This window comes from Streptopelia decaocto (assembly GCF_964273445.1).
Source record: "Streptopelia decaocto genome assembly, chromosome: 13".
NCBI lineage: Eukaryota > Metazoa > Chordata > Aves > Columbiformes > Columbidae > Streptopelia > Streptopelia decaocto.
This window is the reverse complement of record NC_138668.1, coordinates 4,877,468-4,901,813: the sequence shown is the minus strand read 5'-3', so window position 1 is coordinate 4,901,813 and position 24,346 is coordinate 4,877,468. Positions and strand designations below refer to the sequence as shown.

General features: G+C 44.2%; 2 protein-coding genes across 4 annotated transcripts in view; both read right to left on the bottom strand.

The window, feature by feature from the left end:
• SLC5A10 (solute carrier family 5 member 10) overlaps nt 1-4,362 on the bottom strand; it is a gene marked incomplete at its 3' end in the record, with an annotated part of 37,554 nt that extends 33,192 nt beyond the window's left edge. The window contains exons 1-4 of the mRNA XM_082064604.1: nt 4,333-4,362; nt 3,394-3,498; nt 2,711-2,770; nt 2,215-2,319 (exon numbers count right to left, since the gene is read on the bottom strand). Coding sequence (XP_081920730.1) covers nt 2,215-2,319; nt 2,711-2,770; nt 3,394-3,498; nt 4,333-4,347 — 285 coding nt within the window. The 5' untranslated portion in view covers nt 4,348-4,362. The remainder of the gene's footprint in view (nt 1-2,214; nt 2,320-2,710; nt 2,771-3,393; nt 3,499-4,332) is intronic.
• Nucleotides 4,363-7,165: 2,803 nt separating this feature from the next.
• PRPSAP2 (phosphoribosyl pyrophosphate synthetase associated protein 2) lies at nt 7,166-23,121 on the bottom strand. 3 transcript variants are annotated; one of them, XM_082064080.1, is made up of 12 exons: nt 22,991-23,121; nt 20,514-20,630; nt 19,783-19,933; nt 18,583-18,635; nt 18,404-18,470; nt 17,225-17,397; nt 16,168-16,283; nt 12,556-12,611; nt 10,056-10,204; nt 9,261-9,331; nt 8,414-8,578; nt 7,166-7,869 (listed from the first exon to the last, which is right to left on the bottom strand). In XM_082064080.1, the coding sequence occupies exons 3-12, from the start codon at nt 19,899-19,901 to the stop codon at nt 7,711-7,713; spliced, it is 1,128 nt and encodes a 375-aa protein (XP_081920206.1). In that variant the 5' UTR covers nt 19,902-19,933; nt 20,514-20,630; nt 22,991-23,121; the 3' UTR covers nt 7,166-7,710. The 3 variants fall into 3 exon arrangements, with proteins under 3 accessions (XP_081920206.1, XP_081920207.1, XP_081920208.1); XM_082064082.1 differs by having other exon boundaries at nt 7,167-7,869; nt 8,414-8,560; XM_082064081.1 differs by lacking the exon at nt 20,514-20,630 and having other exon boundaries at nt 22,991-23,120.
• Between the last annotated feature and the right edge of the window lie 1,225 nt (nt 23,122-24,346).

Here is a 24,346-nt window from a genome sequence, read left to right as displayed (position 1 = left end):
TTCAACTGCGAAAGGCGAGGAGAACCCTTTGAAGTCAAGCCTCATAATCCAGTGAGATCCCTGCCTTCACCGGTGACCTCACTTGGAAACTTGTTCTTACCCAACATGGTTAATGCCTTCCCAATGAAAGCTGGCTTTAGAGACAGCTTGGATTTAACAATAGGTGAAGCCAAAGCATCAGTAGAACGAGTTGTCCAGGGTGCAGAAGAGTCTCCAGGGGCTCTTTGCCAAGGCCAAGATGCCTGTGGAACTCCTCACGTGTTCCTGGCCAGAGGCACAGCAGCTCTCAGCAGGACTTTGGGCTGCATGAACCACGGAAGGTTGGGGTCCACCAAAGGGTAAATTCCAAGAGAGGAGGGACCTGCCCCAAAAGAAAAGCCAAGGCAGCAGCGCTGATGCTGTGTTTCAGCTCTGGAGAACATGAAGATCCATCCGTAAACTCAACATCTGCAGGCAGGGGAGGCAGGAAAAGCCCAGCTGGCCCTGGACTTTGAGGCGTCCCCCAGTGAGGACCAAAGGAACCCCCCCAGGAGACAGCACTGCCTAATTGCTCCAGGTTTTGCATTCTCCTCCCACGCTCCCTGCTGCAGTCACCACTGAGAACGGGACACTGGACCAGTTTGGCAACGCCCCGCGTGTCCGCATTCACCCCAGCCCACTGCTGGAAACAACCATTGTTTGTGAGATTTGCCATGAATGGAGCCAGATGCCAAGATAATCCCCTTATTAGGCTGATTCCTCTTCTGTTGCATCCTGTGTGACTCAGAGATCAGAGAAAACTCAGCAGACCAAAGAAACTAAGGCCCTGGCTGAGAAAAGGCGCAGGAAGAGGCACTTGGGAGCGTCCACCAAACACGAGGTTGTGCTGAGAAGGGCCAGGAGAAGCGCAGAGGTTCCCGTCGGGGCAGGTACTGCACAGAGGTTGTCTGCAAGTTCATCTGGTGTTAAGCAAGGGGTGACACCACAACCATCTCCCAAGCTAAAAATAAACTTGTAGGACCATCCATCCCTTCTGGGCAAACCTTGCAGAGAGACTGGAATCCAAATGGACCAAGCACATCCCCATGGAATGGTAGGGCACCGCTTCATAAGAGAAGAGGGGACATCTATGATAGTCTGGAAAGAGACTCAAAGACAACCAGCCCTCAAACTACCAGTAATTTCTTTCTTTAAATTCAGAGCAGCAAGAACGAACTACCCCACCAGGAATCTCATCCCAGCTTCCAGCCTTTCCTGTCAAACGCCAGCAGGGATTCACACAGATCCTGCGGACTGACACCACAGACAGAGATGCTCCAGCATCTCCCTCGAGCTCCTCCTGGGGCTTCATCAGGAGCAGGGAGAGATGTCTCCTGAGCAGCACACAGGAGGGGAGTAAGCGACAATCATTTACCAGACATTAGGACAACTGGGGAATAATCAAAGTGTCATTGCCCAAACTTGCAAACGGAACTGTGCACAGCCAGGGCTGTTTGCAGCCACTCCATCCTCCGCATCCCGCAGGGGGACACCCAGGGGATCCCCCTGCAGCTCAGCCCAGGGCCTGGGGCTGCAAAACCACCAGGGCTGAGGCAGCAATGCTGCGCAGGGAGCGACGCTGCATCCGGCCAAGCCGGTGTTTGCAGAGCACGGAGCTGGTGAGCGCAGAGGCAGACGCCGAGTGTCTTGCCATGGGGGAAATGCTCCAGCATCGGCCCTCCTGCCCCGCAGACAGCCTCTTCTTGCAGACAGGCACATGCAAAAGCACATTTCTTTTAGACAGTGAAATGCAGAAGCCCCAGCAGTCAGATGGTGGTGCAGGGTTGCTCCCTTGGGGAGGTTTTCTCCTCCAGACCATTTCTGAGCTCTTTGCTCTTGATCTCTGCCTCGCTGTCTCCAATCCCCCAGGGCTGTCTGTGCCCAGCTCTCTCCTGCTTGCCCTGGGCCTGGTGTCACAGGCTCTTTAGCTGTTTTACCTCAAATAAACCCTTCCCAGAGTTACTGACCAGGCGGCAGGGGCTGCACACAGGGAACTGCGAATGAGGCTAAAATGGGGAATAACATCCCTGATGGCGTCTGCCCACCAATTCCCACCTCCTGTCCTGCTCCCTCCTGGAGCATCCCTACAGCAGCTGCTCTTCCCTGCCTTGGCTACACAAAGTTTGAGCCCCAAAATATTTTCCTTGCTAGAAATCAGCGACAGAATTGTCACAGAGTTGAGCGGGAGCTACTCACCGAGATTTTGGTGAAGATGGAGAGCAGGAGTGACAAGGCAGAGAGATACATGCGGATCCTCTCCCCTCCAAACCTTCGCTGGAGATACTCGGGCATCGTGACAATCTGTCAGTGAAAAGAGAGCGACAGCTGCCCTGGCCAGGGCCCCTCTGGGGATGGTCCCAGGGAAGGCAAAGGGACAGCTGAACTCTTTTTAGATTGGATATTAGGAAGAATTTCTTCCCCAAAGGGTTGTCGGGCACTGGAACAGGCTGCCCAGGGCAGTGCTGGAGTCACCATCCCTGGAGGGTTGAACAGACGGAGATGAGGTTCTCAGGGACATGGGGTAGCGCCAGGGATAGATTAATGGTTGAACTCAATGATCTTGCGGGTCCCTTCCAACCCAAATGATTCTGTGATTCCCAGAGCAGGACTCAGGAGTCTCGAGGGCAGCGGTGACAGCCCTGCGGGGAGCAGGGGACCCGGCCAGGGCCGTACTCAGGGCAGCTGGACGTACCCCAGATGAGATGTAGACCGGCACGAACACCCAGGCCAGCGCCAGGAGAGCGTAGGTCGCCTGTTGGGAAGGAGAAGCATGGCACAACCAGAAAAAACCCCGATCCTGCTGCAGCTCGACACCAACTGTACTGCCAAACACCATCCACCGCTCCTGACCAGCCCAGGTTCACCTTCAAATGTACATTTACAGCCCCAAGTGGCTTCAGATGACACATGCTGGGGCATGAGGCCATGGTGGAGACCCCCCCAGCATCCCACCAGTAGGAGCCCACTCGCCTCAGCCCTTCAGCTCCTGACCGGACATTTCCCACTAATTCCTTGAGCACCAAGCAAGCTAAATGCTGTATTTTTGCTGCGGAACCCAAGGACTTTGGATACAATGTGTAGGGAAACAAGGAACAGGTGACCCACTCAGCCATGTCCCCGTCAGGGTCATGCAGGGGCTGGACTGGGAAGCTCTGCGCTGAAATGTCCCTTTTTTCTGAGTGCATGGACCTGAGTTGACTCCAAACTCAATCTACGTGCACTAGACACGAGCTGGAGAAGCTGAGTTAGCAGGGTTGTGTTAATTACCCCCTGCACGGCTCCTCCCAAGCCTTTTCAAAGCTGCTGTGAGATGGGCCATCTGCTGCGACACAGCTCAAGAAATTAATTTGCTTAATCACACAGCACGTTCCTTACATTCCACTCGAAGCCGGTGACAGCGATTCCCCCGGCAGCGCCAGTCCCGGCCAGCCCGATGAAGAGCCCCGAGCCTTCGCTGCTGGCGAAGAGGGAGGCGCCGATCTGTGGAGGAGCAGAGGAGATGCTGCCGGTGCTCGAAGGGGGATGCTCGGCCACCGGCTCCCCGTGGCTCCGCACAGCTGTCATGCCAGCTGGACCAGCTTTGGTGCTTCCCCAGCCAGCAGCGCAGCCCCGAGGGGATCACTCAATAAAAAGAGGTGGCAAAAATAACATCTGAAAGGGAGCAGCAGAGCACAGACCTCCCTGCCACTTCTAAAAGTAAAGTGTGCCTGAAGATACACCATATGTGTGAGGGACAGGTACGTATTTTGCAAGAAAAACCCTCAACAGGCTCCAATCCAGGTTGCCGTGAGACCCAGCAACCAGCGCTCTGGTGCATTCAGCTTGTCTGGACATTCTTGGTGGGTTTTGGATGGACTTTCTTGTCTTCAGGAGGATGAGGAGAAGCCACACACGTTGCTGCATTTGCCAGGGTGGCCACACGCCCTGCCCAGAGGTGGCCCTGTGCAAGCAGCCAGCGCCAGACATGGGAAGGACCTATGACCAGCTTGTCAATATGATACAAAAAGGAGGGAAAAAAGAAACTTGGGGCACTCATGGCCTGTTGGAGCCACCAGGAGCACACGGGGCCAGTGGTGACAAACGTGTGACTCCAAGAAACCTCCTCCAAGTTCAGAGCAGCCTCGAGAGGACCCGACAAGCCAGGTCGGCTCCAGCACCCTTAGTGCAACGAGAAGAGAAACGCAGCTCAAAAAAGACGAATCTTGGCAGGAGGAGGTGCACAGGGAGGGGGAAAGCAGGGACGCAGAAGAGGGAATGGTGTTGGATGTTCCCGTGCCACCCAAGGTGTCACAAGAAGGACAGATGTCTACTTACTGGCCACCATGCCATGTCTCTGCCAGCAAGGAAATAGCCGCTGACGGTGTTCCTGTTCACCCTGCATGAAGACTGGGAGGAGAAAAGATCAGCACGGAGCACCCTTCACCTCCAGACCCAGACAAGACACCGAGAACCCAGGAACCGAGTCTCCCAGACAAGAAGCCAAGAGACAGGAGACTCTGGATAATTAATGGGAGCTCTGCAACTCCAGCTTAATTACACAAAAGGGTGGCAGCACCCTGAGTACCTGGTGCTGTGAATAGCAAAGGAGGCTTGAGAAGGGGAGGATGCGCCCGACCAACCTCCATCCCACAGACAGGTTGGCTACTAAAGCCCAGCTTTGGCTAAGGAGATTTCTGCAAGGCAGAGTAAATGACTTTGGAGATCCTTTGTCTGGAACTGCGGGTTCTGTTAGAGGCATTTGTCTCAACACCCTTTAATAGACAAGATTTGCTTACACCCGAGGCCAGGGGAGAGGTTTGTGCCGGGGTTAATTCCACCTGTTTTTCAGGCTACTGGAGTCTTTCCATGGGGGCTTGGGGGTGGAGGGTTTGTAAAACAGAACAGCCAATAAAGTACAACACACAAAATACATAACAAATGCAAACTAAGTAACAGAGGGTTTCAAAAGGCAGAAAAGTCAGCTCTGAAAATAATTCTATTCAAAAAAGAAGGCAGAAAGGGAACAAGAGAAAATCCTCTTACCCATATTCCCACCGCAACGTTCAAGGAAAAATAAACCACCACGACAACAAGGTCGGCAACGCTGAACTGCTGCGTGGGGGCGAAGGCTCCAGCAGTGGAATTGTCCTCCATCCTTCCTCTGCCTCCTTCCTCTTCCTCAGCCTCACGCGGTCACCGAATCAGTAACTCGTTAGCGGCCGAGGGCATTTATCATTAAACAAGGCAGCAGGAACTCGCTATGGGCAGCACCACCTGATTTTGGTGTGTCACAAACTAGCATCTCCTTAATCCCCATTTCTCTGGAGTTTTCTGTTTCTTCTGCATTGATCTGGAAGAAGCTGCAGCTCCAGTCCAAGCTGCTCGGGGTTTTAAGGTGTTTCTGGGACGCAGACCCAGGGCACAGGCTCCCAGCAGCCTCTTGCCGCAGTGCCCTAACTCCAGATATTGCTGGATGAGAAACAACCAAGAGTTTTGTCTTCTACAAGCTGTAAAACCCAACTATTTTTCTTGCAGAATCGAAGTCTGGAAAGAATTTGCACGATCTTCTGCCTAGTTAATTACTGTAGAAACTGCTGAGTAAAGCAGAGATTTTTTTTAAGTGTTTATTACATATGAAGGATCCCAGAGAAACACCTCTAAGAATCGCTGGCATTTCTGGTGGTCTGATCATTTTTGTTTCAGGGAAAAGCACGTGGAGTTTTGGTAGCTCTGCTGTTACATGGTGTAATGGAAGGAGAATGAAAAATGCCCAAGTGAAGCCACACATGCTTCGCTCCCTTTTAACCGCCAGGAAAAGCCAAAGCACCAGCAGCTCAGTCTCACAACCGCAACTTATTCCCAAATTCTTGAGTCCAAATCAATACAATAATTGCACTGCACGAAACTCAGCAAAGTTGGGGATTTTCTACATGCTGAAGCGATGACCAAACGCAGGAGTTGGGTGAATGTCCAAGGTGGAGCCTCAGCACCCAGCGAGGACGGAGCAGCAGAAACACTCACAGAAGAGCTGAAGCAATTCCTCCAAAGGTCAACACAAAACAAGCAGCAAGAAAACAACCTTTAAATTTAATGTTTTGGGGCATTTAGCAATCCTGCAGTTTGCTGCTCTGGATGCTTGGCTGGCTCTTTGACAAGTGGCAGCACATTTTCTAACCATGTATTACAAGGTCTCACTAATATAATAAATACACCACAACTAACATGCCCATCACGGAGACAGGTCAGCGTGTTTCTCTTTGAAACAGCCGCTGACGTGCCCAGGAGCAGGTCCGCACACTTGCGAGGAGCTGCAGTTCTCCCTCACTGCTCCGCTGGAATTTAACCTGCATTAACACATTCCGAGGACACAGAAGTGTTAATAGACAGACCGAGCTGACACATTAACATCGCTGAACTGTTTAATAACCTCCTGCCATGGAAGTATCCAACAGAATAATCTTACGAAAGATAAGCTCACAACGCCTAAGTCCTCATTAATTCCACCAGTTTTCTCTACAACAGATCAAGAGCTGCAAAGTTCCCAAGACTGAAGCTCAGAGGGTGGCAGCCAACAGGCCGTTCCACCCACACTGACCCAAGGATGGCTGGGAAAACAAACCTGAATGAGCTCTGCTGTGTTTTTTAGCTCATCCATACATCCAGGCCAGGCCACAAACCTCAAAAAAAACCAAACATTTACCTGTGATGACCTGGTTCAGATTTTACCAGCTGGAACCTCTGCCTCCCAGAATATTCCCTGTTGTTCCGTGACATCCAGCCCTCCATTTGGCTCCCTCCACATTCCCTGAAGTGAAGCAGCGCGCTGGACATGTGCTGGAATCGCTAAATTACAACCGATCTGCAAACCTTTGCGACAGCACCTGCAACTGGCCGGGGAAAGGTTCTGTTTTGCTTTTTACAAGACTGCTCAGCAGCAGGCAGAGAAATAAGTACCAGTATTAGGGAAAAGCGATCTCTGCTCCTCATCTGCAGGGGTTTCACTATAACAAGCAAAACACGCATTATTCTCCTCACTGCCAAGAAGCCAGAATTCTGTTCCTATTCCAAAGTAACACATTAGCGTAAAATATCAATTCACCTCTTGATTTCTTTCAGTAACACTGATATCTACGGATCATTTTTGAGGGAATGCTTTAGAAGATGAGTGACTAGGACATGAACATTTTTAGAAAGCTCACACAAAACAAATCTTTATTCTTTGTCGCAGAAAATAAATACAGGTGCATATTTCATATGCTTTTCTATAAAAGCACTCCTACAAAATCACTGAACCGCATACGACACTACGACCTTTTTGGCCTTTAAAATGCAAATATTATACAGTCACTTAATTTTATTATCTTTTAAAGCACTTGTAGCAAGCAGCTTTGGAAAAGGAATGCTTAATTTAGAAGCCAAATTCTTGCCTCAAGTGTTTTGTGGGTTTTTTTCCATCAGGTATATAGTGCAACTAACCCAAAAGCAACTAGAACAGTTTTCTTGTAAAATCTTTATTCCCCACCCACTCCCCCCACCCCAAACAACCCTGCAAAGGAAAAAAATAGCTCTTAAAAACTGTTCTACCTTGATACTTAAACCAAGAGGAAACAAAAAAGTGGCTCAACAGAAATATTAAGTTAAGCACGATGCTTCACAGCTCGTTATCTGTTCGCTTCCAGTTTGGCCCGGAGTGTTTATTTAGAATAAAAAGCATTAATCATCCAGTCCTATATTTCTGAAAAGGTACGACATGGACTCCCCGTTATGGATCCTGCGAATGGCTTCTGAAAGGATCATGCTGATATCCACAGTCTTGATCTTCGGGCACTGGAGTTTTTGTATTTCGTGTGGAATTGTGTTTGTAACAACCACCTACAGAAAGAAAAAAAAAATGATCAGAAAGACGCAGCTCCGCTATGTTTCGCACCTCCTGCATCTGAACTGCAAACGGGAATGTCCACCCACCAGATCCTATGAAGCCACCGTTGCTGGTAAAAGAACAAGATTTTATGTTACTGTCAGGGTCAAAATCTTCAGAAGAGCCACGCGTTGCTATAGGATTGAACGTATCCATGGATACCAAGGGCACCATCCTTCCCCCCTCTCGTTCTGCCACATGGGTTTAAAGGAAGGTACAAAAATATCCCCCACGCTGAGGGGAACTCTGTGAATACCAGCAGTCTGTCAGCTCACTCCTGCCCTAGTTTCCCATTGCTACAGTTTAAGGACACGTAGATGCTCCCATTCCAGCACACAGCTCCACAGTAAGGAAGCCTCAACCCAAAGACCTACCAGCTAAATTCTTAATGCCAACTTATTTTAAGAATTGAGTGAGGAACATATTTCTTGCTTTAAAAAAAAAAAAAAAACAACCAAACCCCAAACCATTTATAGGAAATTCAGAATCCATGCTCACTTCATCGATTGCAGATTCCTCTATCAGCCTGGGAGCATCTGAGGACAGCAGGCCATGTGTGGCCATGACGAAGATCTTGTAAGCCCCCCGTTCCTTGAGTGTCTCGGCTGCAGCAAGAAAGCTGTCAACGTCATCTATGATGTCATCCTGTCCAAAGAAACAGAGCTGGTGAAGATTCACCCTGTCCTCAGACGGATCAACACGGCACACCCAGACTGACAGCTCTTTCAAGTCTAACAGTTTACAGCCAACACAAAATGAGATTTTTATTGATGCTGTTCTTCAGACACCTGAGCTAGATGGTAAATGTGAAAGAGCCGAAAAGCAAAGTGTCTAAAACACGGCAACACCAAGCGGCAAAGGGTTTGCTCTGTGAGAGGAAGAGGGAAAAGACAAATGCCATTCATTCAAAAACCAAACTGCCAGAAAATCGTCGTTTTCCATGACAAGGCCAGAGATTACACCCTGCTTCAGAGAAACCATGAGACTGTATCATAGCTACTTCACTGGCATTTCTGTACTCAGAACAGAAACGTGGCAATTTTCCATGCTCTAAGGTATAAGCACCTAAAACTCCTCACCTTCAGGCAAGCACTTAAACAGAAATTTATATGGTCTGTTCGTAAAAACAAGGTTCAAATGCCACTTCTTCCAGCATGGATCACTTCATCATTCACGGTCAGCTTCATTAAGTGCACAGAATGCTGCCTCATGGTATAAAAAGTGCAGTATCAAAAGCCCACCATCAACCGAAGTTTAGTGGCTGATATAGTAAAAAAATCTACTTGATTTCTGCAACTTTAACATATTAAATATAATTTATCTAAAACTATGGTATCTGACTTACCACAATGATAGCTATTCTTCCTCCTACATCTCCAACAACGGTGATGGGTGGTTTTTCCTTGGGAATCAGCACTGATCGATGGCAAATTTTTTTAGAGAGGTAGAAAGAAGAAACAAAGAGAAAGTTTATACAATTTACTTGAAGTGTGGAAATGCCAACTTTGGCTGGGTTATAGAGAGAAGTGAAGCAACAATGATTTCAACCATCATAGCATTACTGGGGAAAAACAGCAGGATTTTAACACATGATTTTTCTTTAAGCTTTGTCAGAATATTAACTACATTTATTACACCCAAATTCTTAATCAATTTAATTAATTCTTAATTTTAATACAGAGAATAGAGTGGCTTACAGGCACATCCACTACCGTACTGAGATCCAAACTAGGTTTAAGCCATGAAGTTTTGCTGGTGCAGCTACAGATCACATCCACATTCAGCAAGGTTATTCTGTCAAGGCCCATGAAATTATCCAGCTACACACAAAACCAGCGTTGGCCCAGCTTATTAGCTCTGTGCCCCAGCAAAATTCCAACAGGAAATGTAAATGGCAGAAAAAGCGTGGCCTCTCTGCCAGGAGCTTTTCTGATGAGCTGTAATGACACAGCCCCTCCTACGCAGGGACAGACCTTACATCATGGACAAAGAGCATCAAAAAGGAATCTTCCTCCCCTTCTACTAAGAAAAAAGTTCTATTCCTTCCCCCTAAAGAACGACTCCCTTTTGACGGTCCATCCCATCTCCCAAAACCATAAAAACCCCACAGGTGAAGGGTTTCACACACAAACTTACTTACTGGGTATCTCCAAACTGGGATGAATAGCAGCTACATTTTTGGCCGTGGGTGGCGAGTGTCGACCATCCACCATGTCAGACTCAGCATCTTGAGCTTCCCCATGAATCACAGCAATTCCCAACCGTAACCGCTCAGCGAATGACTGTGCCCTGTAGGGAAAGGGTTAAAAAACAGAAATACATTCAATTTAAAAGAGTTCACATACTTGCAATCCTAATCTATTTCCATTTTATTTCTTAAGTTTCGGAGTTAAATGATCCTAAAATTTTAGGAAAATACATAGAAGAAAGCACTCTCCCATTAGCATCTTGTTTTCACCAGGCTTGTGAGGGTGAGAATAACCTTAAAAGTATCCAAACAGGCCTCGAAGCAACAGGACAAATGCTGCAAGTCATGTAATTCTGTTAACTCCCTTCTGTTTTGCCCAACAGTCAAAACCACATTTCCTAGTCTTCAGCATTCCTGAGATACAATGCTTTACCAGGTCTCATCCAACAGTAACCAAGAGTAACCTAAATGACCAGATTGTCTGTATGTAATAGGAAAAAAAAAATACTCACATGAAGACAGAAAAAAGTGTTTACCTCTTTATTTTTAGCAATATGTGTGCTAAATAAAGACAATATCCCTAACCTTCTGACACATAACCTTGGGTATCTTATAGAAAAGAGCATCCAGGTGACCATTTTGCCTGACAAACTACTCTTTGAAGTTAGACAGCCTGGATTTTTACATGCTTAATAAAAGTTCCTTCACCATGCAGTACTTCTTCAAATGAGAAATTTCTGTAAAATAATGTAAGGTTAGCTGGGGAATGGGGAAAGCAGAGAGTCACGAGAACAGGGATTTCACAAACAGTGCTTGTATCCCAGGTGCTGGAAGCAGCACGTGAAAATGAGCAGATTCATCCTACCTCACCCCACACACCCGAAAGTTCAGTATTCAGCCTAAGGCAGTGACCTCGTCTCCTTCTGGTCAAAGGGAGAGTGGCGTGTCCAGAGTGAGTCACTTTGTTCTAACACTGACATCTAAGACCTATGGCCTAAATCACCTCCTTTGCACTTAAGCCTTGTTTCACTATGCAAACAACTCAAAGTCCAGAGAATAATTTGCTCAGTTAATTAAAAATGAAGAATCTTCTGCCCTGTGGTTATCGTACAGTTAAGATTTTTTTTCAAGTAGTTAACTACAGATAAATTATTATTCTAAACATTAAGAGCCACGACTTAGAAGGCATAATCCTATCAATGAAAACATAATAATTACTTTAAAATGCAATATTAAACTGAAGAAATTTCATAGTAACAGTAAAATGATTTATTCATTTTCCAATACGCTCAGAAACTACAGAAACCTTTTGAACTCCATCAAGCAAAGGTTCTCTTCCACAAGTACATGTTCACCTGAAAAGTGTTCGCCTTCATTAGGCTGAAGAATTCAATCACCCTTTTCCAAATACAGTGTGCCTGCCCAAATACTGCTCCTAAACGCTCACATGTACACATGAAGCTGAACACCACAGCTCGGGGATCTTCACCTCCACAAATCGGTTACAGGTAAAACTTATCTGTCTGATCAGTTAGAGGTATGTGTAGACTGTTTGCTGGCATGCAGAATTACCTGACAAGCATAAAAATGCTTCAGCAAATGTCTGCCTCTTCCTAAGAGGCAATGCTGACACCAAATGAGAGAAAGTGTCAAAGACAAGAAAATGTAACATAACTGGCCAAAACAAAAGAAATCACATAAAAAGTACTGCTGGAAATCAAAGATGCCAAAAAGAAAATCATTCCCCTTGCTACACTTCTACAAATTAAAGCATTTCTGATCTGCTACATAGAATAATAAAACCTCTCTTACGAAGAGCATCATGGTTCCTTGGCATGGAAGTCTACATAACTTTTCAAACTGTTGGGCACCACAGCAAATAAAGGATCTCTTCAACCATCACCCAAGTCTTACACCACCTGCTGAGAGCAGTGTAATTCCAGAGAGTTTAGGAACAGTCAACCAAAAAGCTTCACAGATTAAGAACAGTCGTTCAGCCAACAAGGGCTTCACAATCAAAATAATCTCAAACATCAAATTCTGTTTCATCACCCTAGATTGTAAACCACCTGTACTTAGGATCCGATCAACCATGTTCTAAGTGATGACCAGATTAAGCAATTACTTTGGATTAATGGCATTATACTTCCAGCCATTTTTCTCCATTTACAGCAGGAAATTTATAATGTAAATGCACACAAACAGAATATGATTAAATGCCTTCTTCATCCTAAGCACTGTATTGCTTTACCTCATCCTTTTGTTTCTATGGGTTTTTTTAACTCTTAGGGTTTAGCAATGATGTAAAAACTACACATGTGACAAAACAGAAGTGGTCGGGATTTGAAGGTTGCATCTTCTAATTATTGGACATCTGTCCTTCCCTTGATCCTAAAAACAAAATCACAAGAGAGATTTCCTGCTCTAACACAAGAGAGCAGATCTTACCCACCTCTTTGCAGATGCAGGTGATTTGGCCACAATTACAGCATTCCTGTAGTCTGGTATCTGTAGTAAATAACAGATAGCAATGTCTACTTCATATCTTTAGACAATGTTAAACTCAGTAAGAATTAGAGAACTCTATTTTGCCCGAAGAATTGTAAACATTGAACATTTTACCTAACATAAGAAAGCAACCTCAAGAATGCACGGTATAGGATCAGAGTTCACAGCTCAGCAAAAACAGGTATTCAGAAAATGCAGGTTTTAGCTTAAAACTGTATGTTAACGTCCTGGTTTTGTTAAACCTTGACAGTTTCATAAACACCATGTTATTTTACAGATTACACAAAAGTAACTGCTTTAGAAGAACATCAGGGCCACATGGACAAGTGCTAAAAGGAACAGGAAACCCTCAAAATTAAAGCTTCCTGTTCAACTTAGTGTCTTGTGCATGCACCTAGAAGTCTTTAATCACTTGCAAACACAGCATTTCCTAGTTTTAAGGTTGGTTTTCAGAGTATATAAGAAAAAGAAGTAATGCTTCTCCATCACATCACACTGACTTTTTATATGGACCATCAAAACAGATAAAAATTCCACATCCACTGCACTGATCCTGAAGCCACAGTCTGATATTGCTGCAAACTGTCTTCTGTGCAGATCAGCACCAGAGGATGCTGCTGCAAATGCTGACAGCAGCAAAGCGGAGAGGTCAAGACCTCTGGGTTTCATTTCCAGGGTCTGATGGGGACATCAGTCACTCCTCACAAGCACCATTTACTCCAAAGTTTGCTGCTCCTGCCCCGCCCCATCCTCATACTGGCTTTTCAGTCTGGACTCCTCCTTTCTGTTTAAGCAGCGTATTAGTCCCCAACTGTCAAAAGTTTCTTATCCTCATCTCCGTTTTCCCTGCGAACAGCGACTCCGCATCAGACTTGTCTTTAGTTGCCCATAACTTCTCAAGCACCATTCACACCTCCAGCCCTCCTTTCCAAAAGCAGCCTGTGCTCCCTGTAGTATCTTGCTTTATGCCCTTTCCCTGCAAACTCAGCGTTTTCCTTCACTGTGCCACCATGGGACAATCTGTCTGTCAGGGAGAGCAGCTTACAGAGACGGTCTGTGCTTCTACCCGTTGCCATAACCACAGCCACAGCCACTCTCAGCTGCAAAGTCCAATCCTCAGAATCCCAGTGTTAAGGGACAAAGACCATTCACTAAATACCTGCAAATTAATGTTACAGTTGTAATTTCACAAATCTGGGGGGACAGCACCCTGACATGCAGTCCATCACCTTGCTGTCAGATGTTAAATATCAGTTCCAAAGCACAGAAATACTTGGGTTTTTTTTTTCAAACACAAGCAAGGTAAGTTCTTCCACAATCTTATCCTCAAATGCACTATACAAACCACACTCGCTGAGTGTTTCCAAAAGCACTCTACCTGAAATAGGCATGGAAAATAAATAATTAAGTTCTGAACATGGATATATGCCTAACCAACCAAAAATAAGCTTTTCTGAGGACATGTCAAGCAACACCGACAAGCCACAATGCTGCTAACTCCACCTACAACACTGGAAATTCAGCATGCTCTCTCCTTTATAAAAACTGAAGTTATACAACAGGCTATAAAGATTAACATGATGGAAGGTATGGACAAGGCAGGGCCTGTCACTTGATATAATACAGGCTTTGATCTTGTTCAGACATCATTGCCTCATTTTTCCCCCTGCCAAATTATCAAATTTGTTCTCACCTCTTTAAAAATGAAGTCAGAAAGCCGGAAACGTAATCCAAAAGCTAGTGAAGACATCAACGATGTCTTGTAACAAAGAGCTACATCACTTTGAGATTAACATGTATGCACAGGAAACAGAGAAGACACTAAGTAATGAACACTTGCTAAGCATACAAAAGAAAATCATCAAATTATTTTTATACCACATTAATTTCACCGACTGGACTGTCTTAATCCCAGAACACCAAGTAATCCTCTTCGCACCTATGCATAAATTCCAGACAATGAACAACTACAAGCCCTTGCCCTCTTGACTTTCAGTTAAATGCATTTTAAGTGACCTCCATTCTTATCAAGCTGGACTCTATTTCATGCTATTCAATATATCCATCAACTCCCATCTGAAACATTTTTAATGCTTGGGGACTCACAGTGCAGGATACACAGCAAGCTGCTGCCACTGTGAGCATGAGAAGAATGGTAAATTCTTCCTGAGCAGCACTGGATCAAACTTTTAAGAAAAGGTACTATAAATGACCTGGCTGGTAAAGGTACTTGCTCACGTAGATCCCATGTGATGAGATACACTCAGTCAACTCAAGTTTTAGCAAGTCATCTCATGGACAAGTAGGGGAATGAAGAAATGAAAAACTGGAAGTATCTTTTAGGACCTTTCTACACATACTTCAGCAGATCTCTATAAACGCTCATTTATCAGACTGCACAGCAGAACTAGGCTCCAAGCTGCACCAATTCTTTGTAAAGCATTGAGAGCTCATGGATCAAAATGTTCTTCAACACTAAACCAGGAACATCATCTTGTTAGCAACCATAATCCATATGTTCAAGCAACATACCAAGGCACAACTTGTCTTGTGTCTGAATGTTTGGTTTTCCACTTTTTTTTCGAACTTACAAAGTGATTACAGTGGGCAATACTTCTCTCCTGGTATACGAGATGAATGACTGTGGCAAAGCCAGAACCTGGAGTTTTGTTCTATCATCTCCTTTGACTCTAACATCAAATTAAATTATCATAGATCAAATGGTAACTGATTCCCCAAACAGATTTTAACACTGTGATAACAAAATCATATGTTTTTTTGTTGTTGTTGCTGGTTTTAAATTGAGGCATTCATCTCTCTATAAAAAGCAATAGCTTGGATTCAAAAGTAAGAGTGAGCTAAACCTTTTCTTTCACCAACAAGAAAGCATTTGCATTATTCCAAATTACCATTAGTCAGAAGCATAATATATCTTTACCTACAATTATCATTTGCACAATCTGTATATATGAATCTACCAGCAGTGCTTCTCAAAGCACTTATAAAAATAAGATGGAGAAACAGACACACAGAACCTGAGAAATTAAGCTCCTCAAGTCATGACATGCTGAACAAACAGCAGGTGAACATTTCCACACCAGAAGTCATCCGTTCTTACGTTCAGAGTGTGATCGACAGGCCCTCTCATAGTTTACAATTTGACTTCCGAAATGTTTCCATAATGCACTATAAATTACACCTACACATGCAGTCCATCCTGCAAATGTCAAGGAAATGGAAACAGGAATGGAAGAGGATATCAAGAGCAAGAAAATTCTCATTTTTTTTAAACTACTACTTAGGGAAATACATCTAAGAAGACAGAACAGCATCACTGCATGGGTAAGAAAATGCCAGCTCTTCATGAAAGCAAATTTTAAGCCTGTGGGAAGAAAATAATAAACTGCTCCAACACCAATCCCTGCCCCAATATGACCCTTCCCACTTTAAAATTCTGCGTGACAAGTTTGTCTTTTCAGAGGAATTTGTTTCAGAAGCCCTGAGTCATGACAAAAAATGATTTTTAAAAGCAACTGTAATAGCAGGCCTTCCTCACCTCTTCTTGAATGTACTGTAGTAAAAATGGAGATGCCCTCAAGTTATCAACTGGAATATTGAAGAAGCCCTGTATTTCCTTCTGATGTAAATCCATGGTAATAAGATGAGTTAGCCCTTTAATAAAAAAATAGAAAGATATACAGAGAAGCACATCAAGAAAAGAGAGAACAGACATACTCTTTATTTCTCTAGTAAGTTTAACTGAAGTTTGTCCAGAACAAAATACCTAAGCTGCATGAAAACACGAATACTACACTTAAACTATATAGCATATTCACTCTTTAAGTACACCAGCATTATCATGTTTTGAGATTTCTACTGTCCTTTTAAAAAAGAACCTCGGAACACTCTACATAATTGACTCAGTAGTGCCACACTGAGGCAGGCAAGATCTTTCTTCATTCGACACATGACAAAATGGAAGCACTAAAAAGATAAACTGCCCTGTGCCACACAACAAGACCCCAGCAGCAAACATCAGAGTTCTGAACTCCTGAAAAAAAGACCCAAATCCTAATAATCAAAACACTTCTGTTAAAATAAGAAACCAGATCTCACTGGGTTCACTGTAACTGCTTGTTTTTCCCAGAGACAGGAGCAAAAAGAAAGCAGCAGAAAACATGTGGAAGGCTGTGAAAATGAATTCTCATTCTCCCACATCATCTTGAATGTAAAGGACAAAGTGTATTAAGCTCAAAGGTAAAAAACAGGCTAGAACTGACAAGACACAACTGTTTGAGAGTGTTAGAAAAGCAAAGAACAATATTAGGAGAGAAGGATACCACGGCCCAAAGAAGCAGAGTCCAGCAGACTCATTCTGCCAGCTCAGCAGGACACAATGTAAAATGACTGTTAAAGGTCTGGGGTTTTTCTATGAACTCAACATTTGGAAACATTTCTAATTACATGCCCCTTTCCATATAGGTTTTAAACTCAGGAAGGACTTGGCAGTTATTTTTCAAAGTGTCAGCTTGTGCACAGACCTCTCTAAACCTGAAAGTTGAGAACAGGAGCCCGCATCGCCCTGATTATTTCCTAACAACCTGCATTCTTACCAGCTTTGCACATCATGGAAGCCAGTAATTTACAGACAATGGAGCCCCTTTTCCTCATCTTGCACTGTTTGCTGTACGGGAAGTAAGGAATCACTCCAATAATGCTTTTGGCACAGGAGGTTTTACAGGCGTACACCATGATCAGGAGTTCCATAATCGTAGTGTTCACATCCCTGGAACGAGAAGCATCTAGTTCTGTATCTCGTGATTACAACCCCTGTATTCAACACAATATCTATATGAGCTCCAGGGCAGCAGAGAGGATGGTGACTGATCTTCTCTAAGAATCCAGCTGTGCACCTCAAGACAGCAAGTGCCCTGAACCCAGCATCTGAATTCTTCACTAAAATTACACTTCAGTATTTTTTTTGCTTAGCTATTTTGGGCAATTAAGCAGTTTTTGTTACACCATTTTCAAGCTTTGGTAATATAGCACATTGCTGTAACAAAGTAGCCCATAATTTATCTCCAACATCTTTCTATTGTGCACAAAACAATATATATATATATTTTATATATATCGATAAGCTTTAAAAAAAAAGTTTCAGACTTTACAACATATTCCTCTATTGTTCAAGCCAACAGCAGGCTAAATATTTAACAATTACCATCTATTTTCTGTTCTAAATGAAGATTGGGATGGTATCTTTTTAGATGAGAAGTAGTCATCAACTAAGAGACCTACTACTTCTGTTGCTGTTAAGAAAAAAGTCTTAGCATTTGTAAAGGTCTTTTCACATTAAAAAAAGTTGTTTTCTGATTCATGGGACACATTGCCCAGGAAATGCTCCTCCTACATTTAGAACTTTGTAATGGTGCTGGAGACAGGGTAGCTGAAAAGGGAAGAATTTAAACAGAATGACACAAGCAAAAGAACGCACTTAGCAAAAGAATGCAGAGACCCAGGGCAAAGTTTCATTAACATATTCACTGAAAATTAAAATAGAAGTTAGCTTATACTGAAGTTTTCTTCGTGCACGTATTAAAATATATATATATATATATCTATATCTATATAAATATATATAAAAATCCCACAAAGTGAAGCATCTACCTAGTCAATTTAAGCTTATTTTGCTGTATCATATACATAAAATGCAAAGAAAACCTAAAACAGAAGCAGTCCTATGGACGGGCCATGTCAAAATGCTATCACACCATCTTTAAACAGTTACTCACTTTGAAACTGTTTGGATGATAAAAACATCCTTTCCTCTCACAGACTCCTGAATCTGCACTCTTGTTTCTGCCAAGAAGAGAAATATGTAATATTTGCAATAGCAAAACTCAGAGTCTAAGACAAGGGCAGCCAATATATGCACATCATAGTAAAGTTTCTAGTTTTGCCTCTTACTTACCTCTGTTTGGCTCCTGATAAACCAGAACCTTCCCCATCTCAACTCCTAAGCGCCTGCAGGAGCAGAAAAAAGAAAACCAGAAAATATGGGAAAATGAACGGCAAAACAAATGCAAAGTCCATATAACGCAATAGTTAGTGAAAAGGCCATATTTCACAGGAGAAAAGAAAATCCCAAACCAGAAACCCAGGAGTTATAGTGGAAGTCTCTTAATAAGGCATCTACAATTTCCAGAAGCTGCACTGCAGACTAAGCTGAACTCAATTTTCAAGTCAAGCTCATAAGAACAAGCAACAGAAAATAATAAAAAGAATAATGCTTGATTACTAAATTAACAATTTCTAATTTTTAATGTGTATTTCTATACATGTTGTATATATGTTGCCATACATACTTATATACCCATGGCAACATAAACATGCACAGTGCTTAAGAGATCACTTTTAAAACATTCTTCTTTACAGAAAAAATCCCAAGGTAAAGTGACCAGGAAATACTAGTGAGCTCTATTTGACGAATAACAGAAGACTGATGTTTGCTTTTAATTCACGTCAGCATTGGCACAAACTCCCATCACTACAAAAAGAAGACTATCATGTGCTGGGCACGTACACCCAAGTCCTTGCAATGTGTAACTCCAGCTCGTTTGTAATCTCCTTTCTGCTCCTGTCTCTAACTTTGGGTACATTGGCGCCAGGAAGAAACCCAGCACGCATAACACTCTTGATAACGTTATGGATACTAATGCTGCTATAGTAGGATGGTAAAAATTTCCTTACGTCATGAAAGTTCTATTGAAGCTACTCATGCATTTGAAGCTAAATAAATGTCCCCATCTAAAATATGCAGTGACCAGGATGGATGCAGCTTTGCCATCTATGAAAACTCTGCTACAAGAACATTATGAAAACTTCTGCTGTGATTATTTAATGCTCTCCAAACATTCATTTTCTCCCGTGTTTTCTACAACATACCACAGCTAATCGCAACCCACCATTGATTGATTTAAACAAAAGTTGTTTTCTTTGTTATTGATCTGCTGAAATATGCTGCGCAATACAGTACACTAGATGTTCTTCCTAACCCTGGCAGTTCTCCTGTGCAACTTTCCTTAAACAGATAAATCAGTCTTTAGTAAAATAAATCCCATCATAGCACCACCAAGATAAGCTAAACTGCCCTGCAGGAGATTTTACTTACTCAGCAATCCTCTTTGATAGTTCCATGCATGACGAATTGGAATTAGCTGAAAACAGCACCAGTCCACCCTTGGTTATATTCATGACGGCCCCAATTTCAGTTGATAGCACACAAAACATCAAACCTCAGTTGTTTTTCCACTTCTAAAAGGCTGCAAAAGATTAAAAGTCTGTTGAAATTATAACTTTAAAAACAAAAAAGAAACAAATTTCACCTGTTTAGAATCTTTTATTTATTTTTTAGTTTCCCATAGGCCTCTATTTTCCAGCATCCTTAATATTTGTTATCACCACTTTAACAGTACCAGGAAAATATCCCCACAGACACTGTGACCCACAAGCCATATCGTTACCCACTGAGCTCAGCATACCCAAGGAGATGGCACAAGGAATGGGGCTTCACCCTGCCTTGCTTTCCTTCTCCTGACCCAAAATTTACAAACCCTCCAGCAGAATGCTGCCCTGGAGGCCTCCAAAGATCCCCACAGACACCTCCTCACTTCAACAGGTTTGTTTTTTTTCTTTTTTAAAATGTTATCCTCAGGCTATCATCTAGTAGCGCGGAATCTCTTTTGCATGCACTTGTCCAGTTTGTTTTCCAGAACTACCAGGCAGAGGTAGAACAGAGCTGAACAGAGCTCCTGGGTCCTGGCTTCCTGCTAATTTGGCTACAAGAGTCTACTTCCATAGCTGCATATCTTTCCATCACTTTGCCATGACTTATAAACTTACAAATAAGGATGAAATGTAAGGAAGAGTTCAACAGAGGCGGTAGTTGTAAATAATGAGCTCTTGCACAATGCATCCACTTGGTGAAGCAGCTGTCATTCTTTGATACTAATATTTCTCCTATAAAACAGGAGAAAAATATCAAGAGGAAATCTATACTATTTTTTTTCCAAATAAAGGCACAAACCACTAATCCTGCCAATGATTTAATGGGATTCCATCTCCACACCTTTTATATTTATTTGTAACATCACGTTTTCATTACTTCTTCTAATATAACATTTTTTTCAAATAAAAAACATAAAAATCACATCAACCAGCAGCCACCAACGGACCAAAGCAGCATTCAACTCAGAAAGTCCCAGGCTATTGCACTCTGCTTCTGCTATGTACACAGACCAATCCCTCATCATCCATTTTGGCACTACAGAGGGGACAGAAAACATCAAATACAAGTGGTATAATTCAAAACAAAGTAAATAGAAGTTATGACAAATCAGTAACTTCTTTTCCAGCAAACATCTCCCTGCTGAGAAACATAATTATCTAATAGTCACACATAATTTGTTCCAAAAAACTGATGGTGTATTAACTATTATGTACTCCAAAACAGCATGTAAGAGAAAAACAACAGCTTTCATACTTAGAGAACAGCTGGCTAGCTCTATAAAGAAATTCATTTGGTCCACTTTACAAGAAGATGTACTCTTGCTCAGTTTGACCTTGTTGAGAAACTGTACCTGATTAATTCTCAAGTAAGAGTCAAAGTCAAGTCAGGAACTTGCCCAGTTGCTGTGAATAAAAACCCACCTGTCATCAAAACTTCCAAGCTGTGCAGAAAGCATAAATAGTGACAATTTCAGCAACAGAACTTGAACACCTATATGTTCTGACCTCACTAGAACCTGGTGTGCCCCACTATCCCACCAAAGCAGGACCACATCCATCACAGCCTTTGCTTTCAGGTGAGAGCATAAAAAAAATAATCCTAGGAGGCAATATGGTTAGACATCCAGTCTAAAGCTCAGCTATATCCCTCCCACACTAAGTACCAAACAATTTAAGGAGAACTTAAAATCTATTTCTTAGGTAGTGTTCCTTTGTTCTGCTGCAACTTACTCTCTGTAACTCCCAGCTGTTAACTAATGGCCATCACCATAAAATATTCATAACAGTGTTAGAGATACATCTGAAACCTGAAGTGAGCATGTATGAGAAATGCTTTCAGGTCTCAGAACACCACCTGAAAAGATCCAGCTTGTGCAATTAGATGGGAACAACATGAAGACAACTTTCAATGTTACTAAAAATATTTGCATGGTGTTTTGAAGACTTTCTTTTCCAGTTATGTTACCTTTCTTTGTTCAATGGATTAGGGAAATGAGAGTTAAGAGATCTGCTCAAAGACAAGTGTTGTTGGCTCCCGATTATTGCTCAGGGTGCATTTCACACCACCATAAGTTACTGACATATTCACAAGAAATGCTGAACATAGTTCTTCATATAACCATAGGTCAAGGACTTTCTTGAGGATGTATTCCAGCAAAAAGTGGGCTACAGTGTGTAGGGGGGAAAGTTGCATTCGTGGAGTAATACTGATGTATCATCCAGGTGTTGGAATGAGAGCAAACTCACAAAACTTTATTAGATGTGTAAAGATATGACTCCACAAGGGTACGAAGAACCATAACCCCCTGACTTGAGGTGGACAGGTCTTGCAAGCCCGCATCAGATTCGGGAGAACACATGCACCATGGTACAGGCTACAGCCCACAAATTCCTACCCTTTCTTCCAGGCTGCACACAGTTACACAGACATCATGATGAACATGAGAATTACCAGACTGGGTACATTTACACCCTACACCCACTGGTTTTACACCTCCATAAACTGAGCATGTCCACACTGAAAGCAAGAGATGCAGGAATAACTGTATGGGATCATCATGGTACTAAAGAATTGCTCTCCCCAGGGGCTGGAAGGAAACTGAGCCCTCTCACCCATCACCCCAGGCAGAGTTCCCCTGGCCCAGAAGGTTCCTGCACACTAATCACCCCCTGGGCTAAACACAGAGGGTCGACCCTTGCACCCCACACCTCCCTGCAGGTCCTTCCGCTGCTCCCGGTGGGTCACACACGCCCTGGGAGGGGGAAGCTCGCCCAGGCACCCCGGGACACCTGAGGATCCCGTCCCTCCCCTCAGGGCAGCGCCCCGGCCCCGCCGCAGCCCCAGCCCGGCACACACCGAGCCGCTCTCCACCTGTGGGGCTGGCGAGGAGCCCCCGGCAGCCCCGGGAACGGGTCACCCAGGAGATGGGTCCCCCCCTCGCAGGGCCCCTGAGGGGAGAGCGGCGAAGCCCCCTCCTCAGGCGGCGGAACCATGTGTGGGGATGAAGAGAGAGCGCTGGGGATGTCCTGCCCTCACACAGCCGGCTGAAGTGGGCTGAGCCGGGCGGGATGCCCCTTTCTGAAGGCCTTACCTGCCGGCTCCGGCTTCCCGGGCCCAGGGAGAAGGCAGCCCGGCCGGAGGGGAGGGGGAGAGGCAGAGGCAGCGCCGAAGCTCAGCCCCTCCGGTTGTCCGAGAGCAAGATGGCGGCGCCCGCGAGGGAGGGCGCGGACAGGAGCGCGCGGGAGGGGCGGGCGCCAGGCGACGCCCTCCTCCCCCTCCCTTCCCGCCGCTGCTTCGCGGAGCCGCTGCCGGCGCCATCTTGTCCCCTTATCCCTGCGATGCTGGGGGCGAGGGGGGAGTTAATGACACACACTGTGGGGACCCCAGCGCCAATGCCACAATTCAGCTTCCCCCCCGCCCCCCCCCAAAAAAAAAAAGTGAGATGGGTGGGCAACATCTCCCACCAGGGTTGTGAGAGCCCCAATGGAAAGCCCATACGGCATGAACCAGCAGATGTCTGCAAGGCAACAGGGTTTCCGAGCTTCCACACCTGCATCCAAGCCAGAGGAATGGCTGAGTGCTGCTCTGGGCACCATAGCGGTGATCCTCGCCATCCCCACAGGCACCAGGGTACCAGCACTGGGCCCAGCGTTTGTGAAGAAGGAAGGTTTTCTGGAAAGCAAATTAAGAAACAAGTGGTCTGTCAGTTCACTTATACTGTGGAAAGCATACACAATACATCCAGCATTCCCTGTCCAGGACCTCTTTGCAACATACATGGGTTAAAACAGATGAAAGTGAACTTGATATCTGCATAAATATGCCAATTTTAGTCACGTTCTTTATCACAGGACAGCACCCATAACAAAAGTTGTGTCCTTTGACAAACAGTCATCCTGCACAGCTCCAGGAGGATAAAGCTCTTGATTCCCCCTTTTGACAAACAAGCACCATGTTTCCCACCAACTGGGGAACTAGAACCTGTGGTTTAAATTATCCTTTTGCAGTATGCCTAGCAGCATTTTATGGATCAGAATTTTAGCATTTAGCATAAAGATACAGATCAAGTACTTTCTGCCACAGGTTTTCTAACAAAAAGCAATTAAACTTAATTATTCCTGGACCACATGGTGCATTGGAGCACCCCAGAAGTTGCTTCTGTCTGTACTGGCCTTACCGCAAAAGAGGAAGAAAAGCCACCAGACTGCCAGGACTGCTCACCAAACCTGCCTGCAAAAGGACAACATATTCATATTTTGAAAGCGCAGTTTCTGCTTTTATGAGCTGTATTTTCCATTTTAAATATCCACATGCCAGCATTTCCCCTGTGTTTCACAACACTTGCTCATTGCTTCTTGCATTCCAACACTTCATCAATTGTCTTTTTTTTCCTGTTTTGACAGACTCTGAGCTGGGGAAGGAGAAGCAATTTAACCAGGGAAGGAAA